Here is an 18,642-nt window from a genome sequence, read left to right on the forward strand (position 1 = left end):
CTGGAGGAAAAGTCCATTAAATATATTAGGATACATCATCTGGTAACCATGAATATCTGTACAAAATTTGGTGCCATCCGTCCAGTAGATATTTCATAGGACAAATTAAAACTTCCACATGCCGACCGATATTGCCATCCCTAAAGCCATGTCACTGGTGTGCCAAAAAGCCTTCATCCTTGCAGCTTTCAGAACTACATTTTATAGGCAGCCAGAAGACGCTTGGTCATCAACCCAAAAACCTGAAAAGCTGTCATTTTTTTAAAATATGAGGTTTCTAGAAGCATACATTAGGTTACAGTATTTGCATCATGAACACAGAGTACAACATCCTGCTGACTTGCGTGGTTTAAAAGCTTTAATCTGCAAAATTGTCGTTGTTCTGACTTACATCTTTTCACCTAAGCAGTCATTACAGTGGTTTCTGTACCGCACTTCCTAAAGATCACTTGTCAATGAAACACAATGTTGTTATCCTGGGATTTTCTGATGAAGCTGACATCCTCTACAGTAGGTTCTAATCTTTTCTTTTGCCCAACAAACCTTTCTAATGATGACATGCACCCTACAGCGGCTGGAAAGTTAACAATTCACCTGACACTCACAACGGTGTTGGAAGATTCTGCTGCTCATGCTGTGTTAACACAACGCACAACATCCCGCAGACTGTGCCGGTGTCCGTACCCAGCTGACATTAACATGCAGTTTCTATCAGGTTCCCGCTGTGCTGTATTTACCTGCAGGCTGTCCCATGTGATCCTGCAGGAGCGGACTTTAATTTTGCTGCATTGTCCTTCAACAGTAAATTCCTGCACCAGATCCACCTCATTCCACTCCATCCTCACAGCCTTCCAGAGAGACAGCAGACTCTTATGGTTTCAGATAGAGAAATGTTGCCAGAGGCTCAAAAGAGAAGAGCTTGGAGGGGGAGGAAACCAGAGCGATCCTTATCACAACTTTCCCTCTCATCCGCCCAGTGATGTGCTGTGATTTACGCCACTCTCTCTCTCGCTCTGTCTTTCTCTCACTTGCTCGGCCCACACTCCATCGCTCCCTCTCTCTCTCTCTCTCTCTCTCTCTCTCTCTCTCACACACACACACACAAACTCTCTGTTATTGGTGTGTTCTCATATGACGTGTGAAAATAGTGTAAAGCCCACTAATGTGACACTGCATTCAATTACCACAGTAAACAAACATAAAGTGGTACAAAATGAGGAAAAGTCATTACCCACATCACTTTTATATACCTCCCTCTTTTTCTCTATCATCTAATCTTTCTAAATGGCCCTCTTTTGCACTATTGTTGTCTTTATACCTCCTTCAGTCTGTTATTCACACACCTCTCACCTCTGTTTCTCTATCTCTCCCCCCTTCCATTCATCTTTTTATCTATATCTCCCTCCTCCCCTCCTCCTCCTTCTTCACCTTTCTCCATCCTTCTTAATCGCCACCCCTCTCTATATCTGCATTCCTTCATCTCTCTTTCTCTCAACCCTTGTCATCACTCTGCAGCTGGCTTTTTGCTGCAGCGACATCCCCTTCTCTCTTTCTCTCTCTCTCTCTCTCACCCCCACACACACACCTCCCTCTTTCTTTCTCCCACTTTCTCTGAGAAGGGAAATCACTGCACCACAGCCTGATGGGGCACTAGCTGTTCTCAATCAACCTCTGCCTCCTGCTCCAGATGTGTGTTATAAGGTAGATGATGATGATGATGATGCTGGCAGCTGCGGCACAGACACGGCACAAACTGCCAGACGTGTCCAGCGACACACACACACACACACCCAGATGTATGTGTGTGCATACATACAGAAACGCACAGCAGAGTGTAGTAGAGAGAGAACAGCTGACTCCTGCTGCGTCATATTTTCCTCCTCTCTCTCTCTTTCTCTGTCTCGCTCTCTGCAACACACACACACACACACACACACACACAAACACACACACACACACACACACACACAACCACACAGTAACATGTGACTTAACTGCTGCGTCACACATTTTCTCTTTCACTCTGTGAAATGGACGCACATCTGTCTCACTTAGTAAAAGAGACACACGCACACACGTGCACACATATACACACACACACACGTCCAATAATGAAAGCAGACTGGAATTTTTGCCAGTGCTGCTATTCTGGGTGCGGGCAGCTGTGGCTGTGTGTGTGAGTTGGACATTTGGAAACATAAAGGACTAATAAAAGTGATACAGACCTTTTACAATCAAGTGGTATTTCCTTATAAGTATTAAAATTGAATCAGTGTGCAGTAGTACAGAAATTGCTTGAACTACTGAAGTTTCAACATTCTTTTCAGGCCACTAAAACAGCATTTAGACCATTAAAGGACATCAAAACTCTTGAAACCACAGCCTTGCAAAATTATTTTAAGAAGGTTAACGCCTTAAAAGGAATGAAACTTGAGGGGTTTTTTGTAAACTTTTGCATTTATTTGGCCAACACAACACTAAAATGATGACAGCACATAATCTTCCATATATTCCCCGTACATCATTGTCTCCATATTGACATCTGAGTATCGTATGATATGTTTTTGCACATACAATATTAGATAGATAGATTATATAGATGTGTTACAGTCCTGTCCAGGAAGCCTATCCATTCAAGTGTAACGTCAAAAAATCTGGATATTAACTGTCTTTCTGCAGCTAAACTAAAATGTTACCTCTTATTGTTTGAACTACTAGCAGGCTAGAATTACATTTATTCTGGAGAAGCTGAGCACAGAGATACTTGGTATTAGTAGAGCTCAGTGTTGCCAGATTGGACGGTTTCCCCCCCAGTTGGGCTACTTTTTATTTGACTGAGCAGATAGAAATGGTTCTGGGCAGCTTTTTGTACTATTTCTGCAGTTCCAGTGAATCGACTCACCCTGTTCTGAAGAAGAAGACTGAAGAAGAAGATGATGGAGATGAAGATGAAGTGGAGATTGACACGGCACTGAGTTGGTTAGGCTCGACTGCTCGGCATGCAGTGACAGAAGACTGATGACTGACAAAACCAAATGTCATTTCGGTTCATTCCAACTAGGCTGAAAGTCATAACTCTGTAATAAAAGCCTTATATAAGCTTCCATCTGTTCCCATATATGAGCACTTTTTGTGTTTAAAGTTATGTTATCCAATAGGTGTATATACTTTTAAATATAGTATAATATAGTATATAGTATATAGTCTATAGTCTATATATACATATATATATATATACATATATATATGGGGCAGGTTTGAGGCTCTGATTGGGCTGTTTGGTGTCAATCAAATCTGGCAAGACTGATAGTGATTCAAATCCTCAATGCTGCCAGTATGCATGAACAGCATGGTACACAGAAAACTCTCTTCACACAGTCATTCAAAACAATAACTTTGTAATGTTCACTACAACCATCTCATTTTGCTGCCAGTGTGGCAATTCCCCATATGTTGTGATCACGGCTGTAATCTGAAGCACATGGGAATATTTGACCTTCTCAGTGTGTGAGTTTTACATTCTCCAAGAGTGTGTATGTCCTCCGAGTTATGCGCACACATACTAGGCACACACGTTGTTCTGATCATAGGTCCCTCCAGTAATGAAACCCATCCCTATCCCATCTGCTGTACGCCTCCAGTAAAAATATTCCTCCTAATCTGCAATAACAGCCTTCAGAAATTCCTGCAGCCCAAAGGGGAACGCTCTGTTATCAGAACCGCTCCACTGACTACCCTTCACACAGCCGGGTGGCCTGGTGGTTACAGATATTGTCCTGTAACTGAAAGGTCACATCTTTGAACCTCACCGCAGATGGATTGTCCATCAGCAGTCGTGTGTCCTTGGGCAAAGCAGTGAACACCTTCACCAGGATTCAGGAGCAAAAAAACATGATGACTAGCTGGGTTTCATGAACACTTAACTCTAGTTCCGGTGCAACAAAACAGCACTCATCCAAAAAGAGATTTCTTCCACTACTGCATGTAATATTAAGAAAAATGTGTTTCCAGACTCCCTTATCAGACTATCACCAGGGTGAATTTGTGTTACATAGTGGTTCAAGTCTACCAACGCCCCTGAACCCAGGCTTATCACATTTCCTACTGAGGCCTTTCTAGTGATGACATACAGTGAAAATATTCATCTTAATCTACATCAACACAACCTCTGATGTGTGTGTTTTGTCAAGAGCACACATACACACCTAACGTCTTAATATATCTCTCAACAGGGCTCTAACACACAGCTGGATGGGGTAGAGTTACACACAGTTAGATCAACAGACTGAATTATGTGTATTAACTCAAAGTGTGTGACAGTCCCTGTGGCCGTTCTGATGTTAGGGGCGAGGTTTGTAACCCGGCTGTGTTGGGGAGGGGAAGGAGGGAATGCTGGGATAGGACTGCTTTCTGACTGACCCAACCCACACACACCAGAGGACAAAACACCAGTGTAGAAACGGGCATTATATCAAACTACTACACTGTATGTCAATTTTGTCCATAACATTGTAGTACAAATAATAATCCACTAAGTTTTTGGGGATTTCTTGGCAGTTGAGTTACCCAAAAACTGCAACCACTTCCATACATTGTTTCGTTTTCCTCACAATTAAGAGTTTTATAGAACTGAGCCATTTTATTTGAGTGTCTGAATTCTGAGAGTGAAATTGCTTCACAATATAGTGTCATCAAAAATCCCTACAGTGGAACAAAGGAGTCGTCTCCATGCCTGTAAAGCTGGTACACTTCTTTCTGCTAGCAATACGTTGCATTTATAGATGCAAAAATTACAGATGATGCAAATGAATGAGACAATATAGCTGTGGGTGATGATACAAAATGATAATGACTCATACGTGTCTGAAATCTCAATTTACTGCTCACTATATAGTGAACTACTGAGTGTCTATTACAGGAGTAGTGATTGAGTGAACGAGACAATCTGCAGTCATGTTAGTAGCTCTGTGAGGCTGTAAGTAAGTGCAGCAGTGCTTTGAGCCAACATGCTGATGTATAATTAGCAGGTATAATGTTTACCATGGTCACCATCATGTGTGTTGGCGTGCTAATATTTGCTAATTAGCACTAAACACAAAGTGTTGATGCATTAGTTCTGCAGGTACATTTGACATGTCAGTAGGAAAAGCTCAGGTGTAGTGTAACTATTACTGATGGGTGAATGTCATGTAACTTCCAGGATCATCACGTGACTCACACTTTTTTTTTTTTTTACCATACAGCATAATTGGAAAAGGAGCGGCTGTAAAATGGTGAATACATTTTCTGATCGCCACACACAACCCAAAATGACTCTTTTTATTATCAGGATTCGAACCATTTGCTTCAATAACATTTGGAAAGTCTAGATGAGCGGTACGATTAGATGATTTTATCCCATTCATGCGTGCAGGGAGCCAATAGGAAGTCAGCTGGCTCGTCAAGAGGAAGTTTCAGACACACATGCTCTCAATCTGCTCGGCTGTAGTACGCATGCCGTATGGGCCAAAAAACATGGTAGAGTAAGACAGCCTGCGGAAACATGGCGGAGACTTTATCGACATGTGTGGTCAGTGAGCAGCTTTCATGGTTATGAGTGGGACGCCATATTTGAACATTCTCCTTAATACATACATGGTCCTGGTATTGTGCCTTCTTAACTTTTTACAGTATAACAATGACATCAACATTGTTTGGTTTCATGGTTAAAGATGGGAGGGAAAAATGATTTATCCTGAGAGTATTATTAAAAACGCTGAGATGAATTACTGTAATAAGTGATGACATTATCATTAAAATGAGTGATGAATAACAAATCTAAAAGTGCTGTTCACTAAAGTAACCTCATTCTCTCTCACACACACACACACACACAGAAACAACACAACTGTCAGCGATGTCATCTTTACATCATTCAGTGGGAAGAAACAGCATCTGGTGTTTGTGTATATGTGTATGTGTATGTGTGTGTGTGACTGAGTGAGGGAGTATGAGGTTTTGGATATGATTATATAGAGCCAAGAGTCACACCCTGACATGGAGTCACACATCCTGATGTAAGGCTGACACACACATATACACACACAAAGACAGACAAAATAATACTGCAAAGCCCAAACACACATGGTCAAAAGGCCACACCCTGGCGTCCACTTTTCACAAGATATAAACCACACTGACCCAAACACACACTGTGCTCTGATTCTGTGACACACACACACACACACACACACACACACACACATAGAAACACATGGCCAACAGTCCCACTCTGACACAAAGACAAACTGCTTGTCAAGCAGTCAGCCAATGTGTGTGAAGGTGTTGTGTGTTTAGCTGGACATGAACAGAATAAAAAACACCTTTTAGAAGCTTGACGTAACAAGAAGGTAAAAAAAAACACCTACACAAACACAAACATTTCAAAGTCACCTCCACATTTGCTCCTATTTCTAGTCTTTCACTTGTTCTATTATGTATGGTGAGCTGATGTGAGAAGAAGGCAAAAAACATTTAAGCAGGATAGAAAGTATAAAGCAAACAAACACACACACACACACACACACACACACACACACACACACACTTTTTTGGGCTTCACACACACACAAACTGACACAAATGTACGGGCACACACACAAACACACACACACACAGAAAAGAAAAAGAACAGGAACAGAACTCACCCCCACGCTCCTGTCTTGCCTCAAACTCTTTGTTTTTTGCTTTGAACTGAATGTAAAAGGTAGAAGACGGAGAAAGACGGAGACCTCAAGACTAAAGAGAGTGAAGGAGTGAGTGAGGTGAGAGGAAGAAGAGAAGGAGGAGGAGGAGGAGCTGTTGGCTAGCTAACAATCCTCTTACCCTGGTTATGTCATGAGACCAAGCTAATCCTACCTTCACTGACTGACCAGCACATGCACACACACACACACACACACACACACACACACACACACACACACACACACACACACACACACACTGGCTGACTAACCAGCAGACTGACCAACACAGATACACACAAACATGGTCGCTGACTGTCTAACCGAGGCCTAACCAACACGTACAAAGCGAGCGTCTAGTCTGGGGTTAAATACAAAAGCTGACATGTTCGAAAATAGCTGTTAGTGATAAATAAAAAGCTGCTACCATGAGGTCAGCTTCTCTTTTTACTATATGACTCATTATTTTGTCAAGATGAGTGTGTATGTGTCTGTATTTTTGTGTGTGTGTGTGTGTGTGTATGTGTGTGTGTTCACATGATCCTTACTGGTAAAGGACTATAATCATTACTGTCACTAATCCCTGGGCTAATCTGCTACACTAAACACACAGACAAATACACAAACGTGCACATGCATTATGTTTTACATATATGAACGCGTGCACACACACACACACACACATGCAAACATTTTCTTACAATGTTACATTTGCTTTCACTAAATTAAATGTTATTAAATAAGCGTCTTCTGACTGGAAACTGGGCTGCATTTTATTAGTGGTTTGCTACCAGTCTCTAAGCTTGTGACATTTTCTGCCAAAAATGTTGTCTGCCAAATATCACAACCAGCAGCTTACAAATATATTACAGATGCTTTGTAGTGTATGTGCAGCTTTATGGGCACTTGTGTAGGCTGACAACTTAGTTCACATATCTTAAGGTTTAAAACCGATGCAGATGTAGACACAGAACAGTCACAGCGTTCAGTTCAGTTGTTCGGAAAATGAGCATTTTTTTGTACATCATCATGTGTTTCAGGTCTTTCTATGCACAATGCACAATAGATTCTGGATGTTGAGCTTGAGCTAATTGGAGATGCATAACACGCTTGTCCTGCACCCTCAGCCCAGCCCAGCCCAGTGTGTGTGTGTGTGTGTGTGTGTGTGTGTGTCTCAACCTACCCTGTCATTAGCGCTCTCTGTTGCTTCTGTGGTCCAGCTCTGCTCCAAAGGCTGCTGACTTCCTGCATATAAATGAACAATGATGATAAGAAATTTGAACAGAGATATTGAAATACAAACATGTGACTGTGACACACACACACACACACACACACACACACACACACACACAGGGCCTTAATTAACCATTCAACCGTGTGTGTGCCTTATCACAAAGATAAATCGACAGCCAACATCCCCCAGCCTTGGGGCATGAAAATATTTGCTTTCCTTTTTTATTCCACGGCATATTTCCATCATATTCTGATAGTCATATGTGTGGCAGATAATACCCTTTACAAATGTATTAATTCATTTATGGTCATAGTGTGTATGTATGTATTTGTCATGTATAAGTATTCTACAATACATTCTATTGTTCAAAGTATATTATTACTGCATGATTGTATCCTTGTTGCCGCTGTCCTTCTTTATATTCAGTCTCTCTTATTTCTAATAAGAATGCAGAGGATGTTGTTGGCAACTTGCCACTATAACAGCACTAAAATACGGACGACAAGGTGTTGCAATAAGACTGATTCCATACAGGCTGTATGGATGACAGCAGATGAAGTGAAATGAAGTATGTTTCTGGCATCAAAATCATTTTTTCACCAAGAAAGAAATGTAATTGGATAAGATAAAACTCTGAGAAAAGGTAGAACCCCGCTCCCTGTCTCTCTTTTTTCTCTGATCTATACCTGGCTCTCTCTTTCTCACTGTGTGTAATCTATAAATAGCATCATTCATTTTAATTCTGCTAAGACCAGACAGACTCAATCTGGGCTAATCCCAGTCAGCTCCAGGTTTCACCTCCAGTCAATAGAGCACTTGAAGCAGTACTTTACATTCAATGGAGCAGTTGAAATAACATCTTACGATCAACACAGTGGTTAAAATGGTATTTAGCTGAGTTGAGCAGTTCTTAAATTATTATAGATTTAAGCTCTAACATATAAGATATAGTTGAAATACTTAAATTAAAGAGTAAGTTACAATTAAGAGTATTTAAAACAACATTTACACATAGGGCTTGGTTTTCACTAAACTATAGCACAAAGTACTAAGTGCACGTGTGTCCCTTGTGCTGACTGATTTTTGTTAATTTTGTGTCCCGAGGCATATGGCACAACGAAATTGGGAACAGGGAAGGAATTCATCATTATGAGTCGTGGTGGGCCACTTATTACCAATCTGTTCCATCTCAACAAGAACAGTTTGCTCTCCACTACGGGACGGATAATTTGGGGAAGAAAGAGAGCGGTGAAAATTCACCACTGAAGCCTCTAAGAAGGAGTCGGTGCCCTTGTGCAGGAGGAGCAAACTCTCCACAGGCACCTTCAGTAAGCAACAGAGGACAGATGATGTTAAATTAGCCTGGGAGGAGGTAATACATTAGGGCAATCTGTTGCTCTGGTCCTTGGAGAGCAATTGCTGACTCTGATTCTGCTCTGGTCCTTGGAGAGCAATTGCCTAGATTAAGAAACAGTTTTATGATATTAGGTGAAGAGCCAAACAGAAATTGGCACAGAAAGTTTGGCTGCTGCTGCTGTGAGGGCATCAAGCAGCCAGTCCCTCATAACCACACACGATGGTGCTGCCTCTAAATGAGCTGCTCTTTCATGGACTGACGCAATCACTTATATCAAAACCCCATCTGTATTACATACTGGAATGATAAACAGGCAAGCAGTCTTTTCTCTCCAAAACCGGATGGCGAAGAGAATTGCTGCTCTTTTTATCGTACTTGTGATCTTACCCTGCTGCTCTGAAAACACAAAACTGACAAACTGTGACTGAATGGAGGATGTTAAAATTTGGCTAAAGTCTGTCTATTGTTGGCAGGACATTTGATAGGAATTAGAACATATGTAGCATAAATGGTTTAAATAAAGGTTTATACAGATATTACAGCTTAGATATTATGACAAAAAACAACCAAACACATGGGAAAACTTTAATGGACTGAAAAAAATAGCTATTTGTTATTCAGAATACACCTCACAGCTGACAAGCATATGATAATAATGAGATTCTAATTAATGTTAATTACTTTTTTAATGAATTGGGAAAAATAGGAATAGACCAGCAGGTGGTGAGGTTGTCCTGTCCCTGTGGGAAGCAGACATACACACACACACACACACACATACACACACATACACACACAGAAACACTCCAGTGCTGCAGCAGTGTAAGCCCTGCTGTTGTATGCTTTGGGCACTTTGGCACAAATATGACACAATCAGTCATTCATTTCTTTTTACTGAACAAGTTTAGCATACTGTAATATGGCGAGAGCAGAAGTAGGGTAGCGTGGTTGTTTAGGTTTAGCATCAGTGCTATAATAACTGATTTCCTAAACTCTGTCAGGCACTGAACAGTTCATTTTGGCGGAATGACATTGTACATTTCTGCAGCAGGCCGAGCATTTTCTATCCTTTTCGCTGTCTCCCCCACCCTTTCATGTTTGCTCTGTCCATGTTATGTAATTCTAATCATCTTATCTGGCTAATTACTGGCCGAGCCCCTGACCTCTCCTTTAAACCTCATACACACCACTGGCTCTGTGTTTGTGTGTTTTCTCCATGTGAGAGAAATGTTTCTTTACACCCTTCCTCCTGAAAATGTGAGCCTTGAATTGACAGCTGAAGACAGCCTCTCAAAAAACAATTTATTACAATGGCCAAATGATAATCTTGTCAGTCAGCAATTTACTCATATAAGAAGTTTTCATGGAGTCAACATGTATGTGTGTTGGTTGTGCTATACCTTGTGTCCAGGGGGGGCAGTGTCTGAGGTAGAAGCTGACCTCTGGCCTCCTGGCTCCCCACTGCTGAAGGAGGTCCAGCAATAACAACTCCTGAGGGAGAGCTCGCTCTGAAAGGAGACAGAGGGAAAGACAACGTTAGCCAATTAAATGCAATTCAGAGCTGAAAGAAAACACAACATAGCCCATCTTATTGTGATTTATTCAGAGGAGTAATATATGATTCATAAATTATTTTACAAATACATACATAATAACAAAGCTCTGTTTTCCCCTTGTTTTTTATGTATTGTTTGTCTTAATTTTTTTATATGTTCAGTTTAACTGCACATTCTCACATACAATCCCATATTATAAAAGTCATGCTGGGCCGCCATACTGAACTTTATTTTAAATGTAATGTATTTTAGATGTTTTTAAAGATACCAAATATGTCATGCTGAGTTTGGGGGAAATGTGTATACATGATGTATGTATAAGACATCTAGAACATTTCCAGTTGATGGTTTTAGGTTTGAATATTGTCAGTGTCAAAAAGCTTCCATCCTGTCTGACAGTATATGTATTTCCAACCTTAAAGCTACTTAAAGCGAAAAAAGCTGAAACAAGATAGGAAACCTGCTATCCCGCTCAAATGATTGCGATGTCTTTTATTACAAAGACTAACACTTGGCAACATCTTAATTGAAGTCTGAATAGGTTTCTCTAATAGTGTATAATGATCAGTTCTGGAAAAACTCAAACCTCAATTGTATGTAAATATACTTCAGATTTAAATGATCAAATCTGAGAAGCTAAAAAGAAAGAAAAATCATACTTACACCGGTTCACCAGTGTTTAAAAAAAACAACAACAATATTCTCACAGCAAAATACATCAATCCATCAAAGCTAATAATACACACGGACAATAGCTGAGCACACAAACACACACACACACACCAGCTGTGAGACCAGTTGTGGCCTTGAGGTATGGCCTCTCGTCACACAGCAACACAATTTATAACACCATTTATTGTGAACTGCTTTACAGTGTCAACCTCTAAGAAACAGTATAGTATTAGAGCCATTTATAGCCTGTCTGACCGCTCAGTCACACCACAGTGCAACACAAACACACAGTGTTGTTATGTGGATCAATGCTTTAACAGCTATGATTGAATGAATGTAGGCCACACTTTAATGGACACAGTAGCTCCCAGTGTCTGCACGTGATGGACTGGTCTATTCACGTTTTCTAATGGCATGCAGTGAGGAATATGCACTTAGCACTCTATTGATTTCACAAGCTATAGCCGTGATATAGGTCTGAATTTGTTTACAATTAGCTTCAAAGCAAATGATCTAGGCCAGAGTCACACTGTGATTATTGTGTCCTATAATTCCAGATTATAATCAGGTGAGTACTCTAATGCTCAAACGACAGGCTGTCAATGATAATCATATTAGTATTGGGCATTGATGGATTAGAAAGGCAATGAAACCATGGAGCCTGGTTGTGTTTTAAAATGGGGGAGCAAACTTGGAAAGATACATAATTGGCAGGAAGGTCTGGGGGTCCTCCCCCAGAGAGAAAAATTGTAATTTAAAACAAATTTCCTGCATTTCTACACCACCTAACCTCTTGGATTAAGTCAAGAAACAGCCACCTGGACTAGTCTAGATTAGTTAGATTGAAGGTGGTATGAAAACCAAGAATGCATCAAGAACACTATATAAAATTGGGTGGATCAGGAGTGGAAATGAAGAATGGCTATTTGAAAATATATTCATAAAAACATCATGTAGCCTAAAATAGCAGTAGATTGCAGGGTACTAGGCCATCTTCAAGGTTTTTGTTTCTTTCTTGATTCCTATGATGTATTCCATTTGATGTAAGATAATGACTGTTGTTGACCACCATTGCCTGTCTGCAATAGAAATGTAGAGCCTTATAACTGGTCTGTTGACTTCCCCAACTGTTCTTCCGGGTCAGTGTTTCCCAAACCACTTCTGGACTAGCCTACCCCCTATCCAAAATGTATTTCATCCCAACCAACCTTGCACAACCTGAGAAACATCCTTAGCTAACCTGGTGTGCTGAGCTCAGAGTTGCACTGATTTGAGCAGGATCTCTTATTTGGCGTGAGATTTGAGAGAGATTATAGTGTGTTGGCAACCTTGTATAATGTTAACAAAAAATTTCCAATTATGTTATATTACTAGATTTCAGCATTGAGGTACTTACATTCATGATTTTGCATAAGCATACAATCCTAAAAACCTATTATTGGGAATCACAAGAAAGTTTCAGGGCAACAGAGACACAGAGCGTCCCCGTAACTCCCACTCAATTCTGCTTATGTGCACACAGCACAAGAGGGGAGGGAGAGATGCTGTTACTGCCAGAAGAGCTGGTGACTGAGATTACTCTGAGCAGCATATATGGGAATAAATTACAATATAATACATTTGTGTATATTTCTTGCTGAATAACTTGGTACCGCACAGTGCTGCTGTTGCCCTGTGCTGCTCTGTCTTGTCTGTCCATGCACTGTCAGTGTCCTCTTCTCATGCCGCGACATTATCAGTTATAAATTTGTTTTTCACTGCGTGAGAAAATGGTCATATGGCGTGAGAGCATCTAAAAAATGTCACTTGCATGAGTCTCACAGTCAATGAATGAGAGTTGGCAGCCCTGTTAATGATAACGTTACTGTGATTCGGCTCCTTCACGAACGTCCCATCTCCACAGCTAAATCCTCTCCAATCAGCAAGCTAACCTTTGGTGGATGGGCTGGTAAAATTAGCTAACATTGACTCGCAAATAAGTTCAGCATTTCGGCAACAGAACAATCCTACTTTTAGCTAATTTAAAGTTTGGCTGGCGTCAGTGGCAGGAACCAAGCAGGTTCATTCAACATGTGCTTATCTTTTCCTATGTTCTATTTTCAGTCAATGATTGCAGTTAAGCTAATTGGCAGGTTTCTCACCTTTGTAAACAGTCAAATGTGATTTTTTTATTACTTGTTTTTGTCAGTTACTGAAAATAATAAAATGATCATTGACATAGGCTGCTTAAATATATTATCACCTGATTGCAGGGACTGTATGATGAATTGAATAATGAATTGAATAATTATAATTGAATAATGGTAATCCATTTGTTCCACTTGCTCCATTGCTCAGGTACCTATGAGTGAAACAAGGTGGACGCTGATGTAAAACCAATGGATTTAAGTTTTGTATCATCAGTATACATTAACACTTTTTTGCTGTCCTTTATTATTCTCGTCTTGTCTTGGCTTTTATGATTCCTACCTTGTTTTAATTGTTTTAAATTAGTGTAAAATGCTCTTTTACTAATCTGATATATGATGGATGGACCACTGATGGACTCACCATGCCCTTTCCACACTTCAGCGAGGTGACACTCCCCCTCGCCGGCCTCTTTACAGTATTCCACCACGTCAACCACTCTGGTTGCTGGGGTAACTGGGACCTCAGTCAGCATCTGTTGGGTGTCATTGAGGTAAACTGTCAGGATCACCTGTAACCATAGAAACAAACAGGTTAAATGTCATGAAGTATGTAATCGTACCATTTTAGGAATATTGCCAAACAAACTAAAACACGTAAATGTTTCCCACAGTTTGCCGACTGGAATCAGATCACACAGTTTCAAAGACTGATTAACTAATTAAGTTATCCAACAATTTATCAACCCATTGTCAATAACCACTAACTACACAGACCCCCTTCCTATCTTGACAATAAGAAACATTTTGATTGATCAGTGAATGATCACATTCAGATAAAATTGTCAAAACACAAAAAAACAATGACATTTACACACATTGTGAATGCAGTGTCTCCAATGCATCAGGAAGTTTATTCAAATGTAGCAGGTTTAAGCTATCTTGGCCTGGTTAACTACACAGAGAGACCTGATTTCCTAGTGAAGATGCAGACGTGAACTTAACCTAATTAAGTCTTAAAGCTTTCAAGACAATCATTATAGAAAGCATGTTAACATCACGTGATAAGAAGTTACTGATAATAGCAGCTTGAAACAAGATACAGACATCTGTCTGACCAAACAACACATTGATCACAGCAATAATTACCTGTAAATAACTACTTGTGCACACAGGGACACACATGGAATTCCCTCTAGTCCCAGGACAAATCCAAATTTTATAAAAATCAAATTAATTTTTCAGCAATGGAGATATGACAATGATAGTTCAATACAGTATGATACAGTTTAGCATACTATACTTCTGCTAATATTATTGCTATTAACCTTTAAAATTTTGGTTTATTGTAAGTTTATCTTTAACATGTCTGAAAACACAATATATAATTTTAAGGTATCAGCCCAGCAACGTTGATCCCCAATGAAATCAGTTTGTTATCAAATCCTCTAAATTCTGCAAGCAAAAGATTAAAATAGCAATCAGAAAAGGACATCCTGTGTAGTCAGCAGTGATGTCACTGGCAATGTCACTGGTGATGTCATGTCAGATAACCAGTCGGCAGTTGAAAGATAAATTTAGGGTAATCTGGGATAGGAACTCACAGACACACTGAGGCACAAACACACACATGCAGATACACTTTTAATCTCAGTGTTGCGTTCTCTTTTTCTCCCACACAAACGCAGACACACACACACAGCCATTACATTGTCCACTCTCCACACTTCCGAAACACACACATACACGGTCAAACTATATACCATAACACTAATCCACAGCATTCTATACACCTGTCCCAGATCATGTGAAGTAATCTCTGGTTGCATGCAGACAGACTGAGCAGGGACACATTCTCCAAAGCTTGGATTAGACACACACACACAAACACACACACACAAACCCTGCAAACACAGTAGGGGTTTTACAAGTCCACAAATCATTTCAAGTAGGCTAATCGTGGCCTCACAAGGGCTCTAATGTTTCTGTTTCACATGGTATAAAACATCGTTTGCTACAGTAAAATGTTGGCAGATGATGGCAGGACATTTTATATAATCAAATCATTCAGAGTGTTTTTTTTATTTGAAGCAAACATCGACAAAATACTCAATAATTCCATTATAAAACACAATCCAAAACATTTGCTCTAAATGAAGCACACATACTGTCGTTTGGCAAATGTGTTATTGACTGCGTATCCTGCATTAAACTCTGGACTTCTCAGAAAACCTAAATGGGCTACTGGATTGCCATGAACATGGAATAAAAACACAACCTGACAATCCTAAAATACTACACCTGCTGTGGTTTTACACTCTGACTGTTACTCTGTGAAAAGCATACAAACCCAGAAGGTTTTTGACAGATTATTTGGTAGATTTCTGGCACTGGACATCACAGCTCAGTGACATCTGCAGAACTATATCACTGGCAAAAAACAAAAATGCAAGCCTGGGTTCACAAAACTAGAAACCCCTCAGTATATTTCATTTCACTGCAATACCATTGTGTGTCTGTTATTCTGTAAATGTGATGCTTTTTGAAGATACTGATGTCTAAAAATCACTTTTAGTACTTGTCAGCAAACATTAAAGGAGTTAAAAGCCAATTCCTTCTTCCTCAAGCTTTGATTGCCTGATACTGACAAGCTGACAAAGAGGCCAACATCACTGTATCTTACCACAACATCAATCAGATTAAGTCTTTGTAAAATTAGTTTCCCGTCAAAAATAATTAACCGTGTCTTTAGAAACCCAATCTGCTGTTTACACCTCCAGTGCAGCCACTAAAGGATAGCTTAAATTACTTGAAAACCCACTAAAGATAGACCAGACTAAATAGGTCAAAACAGGCTACATTTTCTAAAGCACCAAACCTAATATTGCTGTGAAATAATACTACAGTTTGGTGTCTACTCTGCATTCCATCATTACCAGAAGCCAGATTTTTCAGCTATGTCGCAACAATAAGTAGCATAAAACTGAATCACAGCTAGCGCTGGAAAAACCTTAAGAAGGACGGACTTGTACAATATGTGATGTGAAAGTATACGCTAGTTCTGATTGTTGAAGGGCAACTTCTTTCTGATTATCAGCAAACAAGACACACAAAATCTAACACACATACACACAGAGGCAGATTGAGTTGTTCCTAAAATGCCTCTGCTACTGAATGGAGTGACTCTGGCTATTTTAGGCATCATGAGGAGAAAGAGATAGTCAGAGGCAGACAGAGAAAGAGTGAGACTGTGAGTGGGCCAGAGTGACAAACAGTCGTCTTCACAGTTTGTCTGTCTGTTGCAGAAAACATATAAAAGCTCATTTTATTAGTCACTCTGGAGCATTTCAACACAGCTCGATTATTTTGGGGGCAGCTGGGAGGCACAGCAGTTGGTGCACATCCTCTTAACTGGAACCACAACACCAAACTACAACTCCAAAGTATGTGTTCTTTCCTAACTAATAGTGTTTTTGATGAAATCCTACACAGTAACATTCACAACTTAAGTTAACACACTTCTCATGCAGTTTGACTTCATATACAGTCCAATTAAATTACTGCTAAGAAAATATCAATATAAATATCATCCTCTTTCTCTCATTTTCTCTCTTTGTCTCTCACTCACCGGTGGTCCAGTCTTCCTGGTGTTGAGCTTCCTCTTCGGTTTCCTGCATTTACTCAGTTTCAGGTTCTTAGACAGAAACACCAGTCGCTCCAACACCAGCCCAAAGAAACGTTTCATTGGAAAACCATCGACCAAAAACACACACAGCCGTGTGTGTGCGTGTGTGCGGGTGCATGTGTGTGATTGGCAGAAAGAGTATAGATAGATAATTGCTGTTGTGAGACAGAGAAAGTGCTGTCTTTGTAGCTGAGAGTGTGTTTGAAATGTGTGAATGTCAGAGTGTGTGTGTGTGCACCAGGGCAGGAAATACAAATTTAAGAGTGTGTGTCAGAGAGGGAGGGAGGGAGGAGAGGGAGTCGGCTTTCAGTATAGGAGAGGGAGAGAAGGTGAGGATGATGGTAGAAAATAAAGAGAATCCGGGCTCTTTTCATGCTTGTTAGTGGGGGTAGACGGTGATATTGAGCTGATATTTGACTTTTATTACAAATCCGATACGGTCCAGCCACCGTCATCCACCTCTGGTGTGATGGAGGTGCTTCTATTTTTATTGCGAGGAGGATTAAGTCAAAGGTGTGACCGCAAAAATCGTTTAAGTGTGGTGGCAGGATTTCACTCATCAGCTTCAGGGTAATTCTTTATTTACAGGCCTCATGCATCCCCAACAGCTTCTTTTCCACTAAATAGGTGTAGTCAGTAGTCTGATATTAGACTGTTGCAAGTACAAGTAGAGAGTTTTACAGATTCTATGACATACAGAATTTTTGGCTATGAAAATGTTTAAATTGTGATCCAGTAGTCATAGTTGATATTGGCAGCTTCAGTCAAGATACCGTGAAAAGTTTATGAGTATTATCACGTAACAGTTTATCTTATCATCACACATTGTTATATTGTGTTGGAGCTACACTGCGTGTCTAATACCTTATTCAGTCTTTTCAAATATTTTATTATATTTTCAGAAATGGTCTTGCACTCACTAGATATCTTGCATATATTGTATCTTGGCATGTTTCTGACATTAAATATCTTCAACTCACTATTGTTCTTTTTAAAATTCTACAAACTGTGATTTTCTGTTTCTGTTCTGTTGTACACTGTGTACATGCTCAAATATATACGTTGCCCTACATTTCATTCATACATATGTACCCAGCATTGGGATTGTTGGTTTACATGTTTTTGGTTGGTTTTACACATATTTATTTGTTGCTGCAAAGACAACAAATAGATGAGTCTGATCTAATGTGAAAATGTTCCTAAAACATGCCTGACACCAAATGTCAACTTTTACAGTTTACTGAATAATGTACAATATTTTTTTGTAGTCGTCTAAAGTTCATG

General features: G+C 40.0%; 1 protein-coding gene across 5 annotated transcripts in view; it reads right to left on the reverse strand.

The window, feature by feature from the left end:
* The window catches only part of LOC122998148 (apoptosis-stimulating of p53 protein 1-like), a 49,574-nt gene that overhangs the window by 21,164 nt on the left and 9,768 nt on the right, over positions 1-18,642 (reverse strand). For 4 of the 5 annotated variants that reach the window (XM_044374859.1, XM_044374858.1, XM_044374856.1 and 1 more), the window contains exons 1-4: positions 17,302-17,589; positions 14,098-14,245; positions 10,720-10,827; positions 7,909-7,970 (exon numbers count right to left, since the gene is read on the reverse strand). In XM_044374859.1, the coding sequence (XP_044230794.1) occupies positions 7,909-7,970; positions 10,720-10,827; positions 14,098-14,245; positions 17,302-17,418 (435 nt within the window). In that variant the 5' untranslated portion in view covers positions 17,419-17,589. Of the gene's footprint in view, positions 1-7,908; positions 7,971-10,719; positions 10,828-14,097; positions 14,246-17,301; positions 17,590-18,642 lie in introns of those variants that run through there. The other variant, XM_044374857.1, reaches the window with a different exon arrangement.

The sequence above is a fragment of the Thunnus albacares genome, chromosome 15 (assembly GCF_914725855.1).
Source record: "Thunnus albacares chromosome 15, fThuAlb1.1, whole genome shotgun sequence".
Lineage (NCBI taxonomy): Eukaryota > Metazoa > Chordata > Actinopteri > Scombriformes > Scombridae > Thunnus > Thunnus albacares.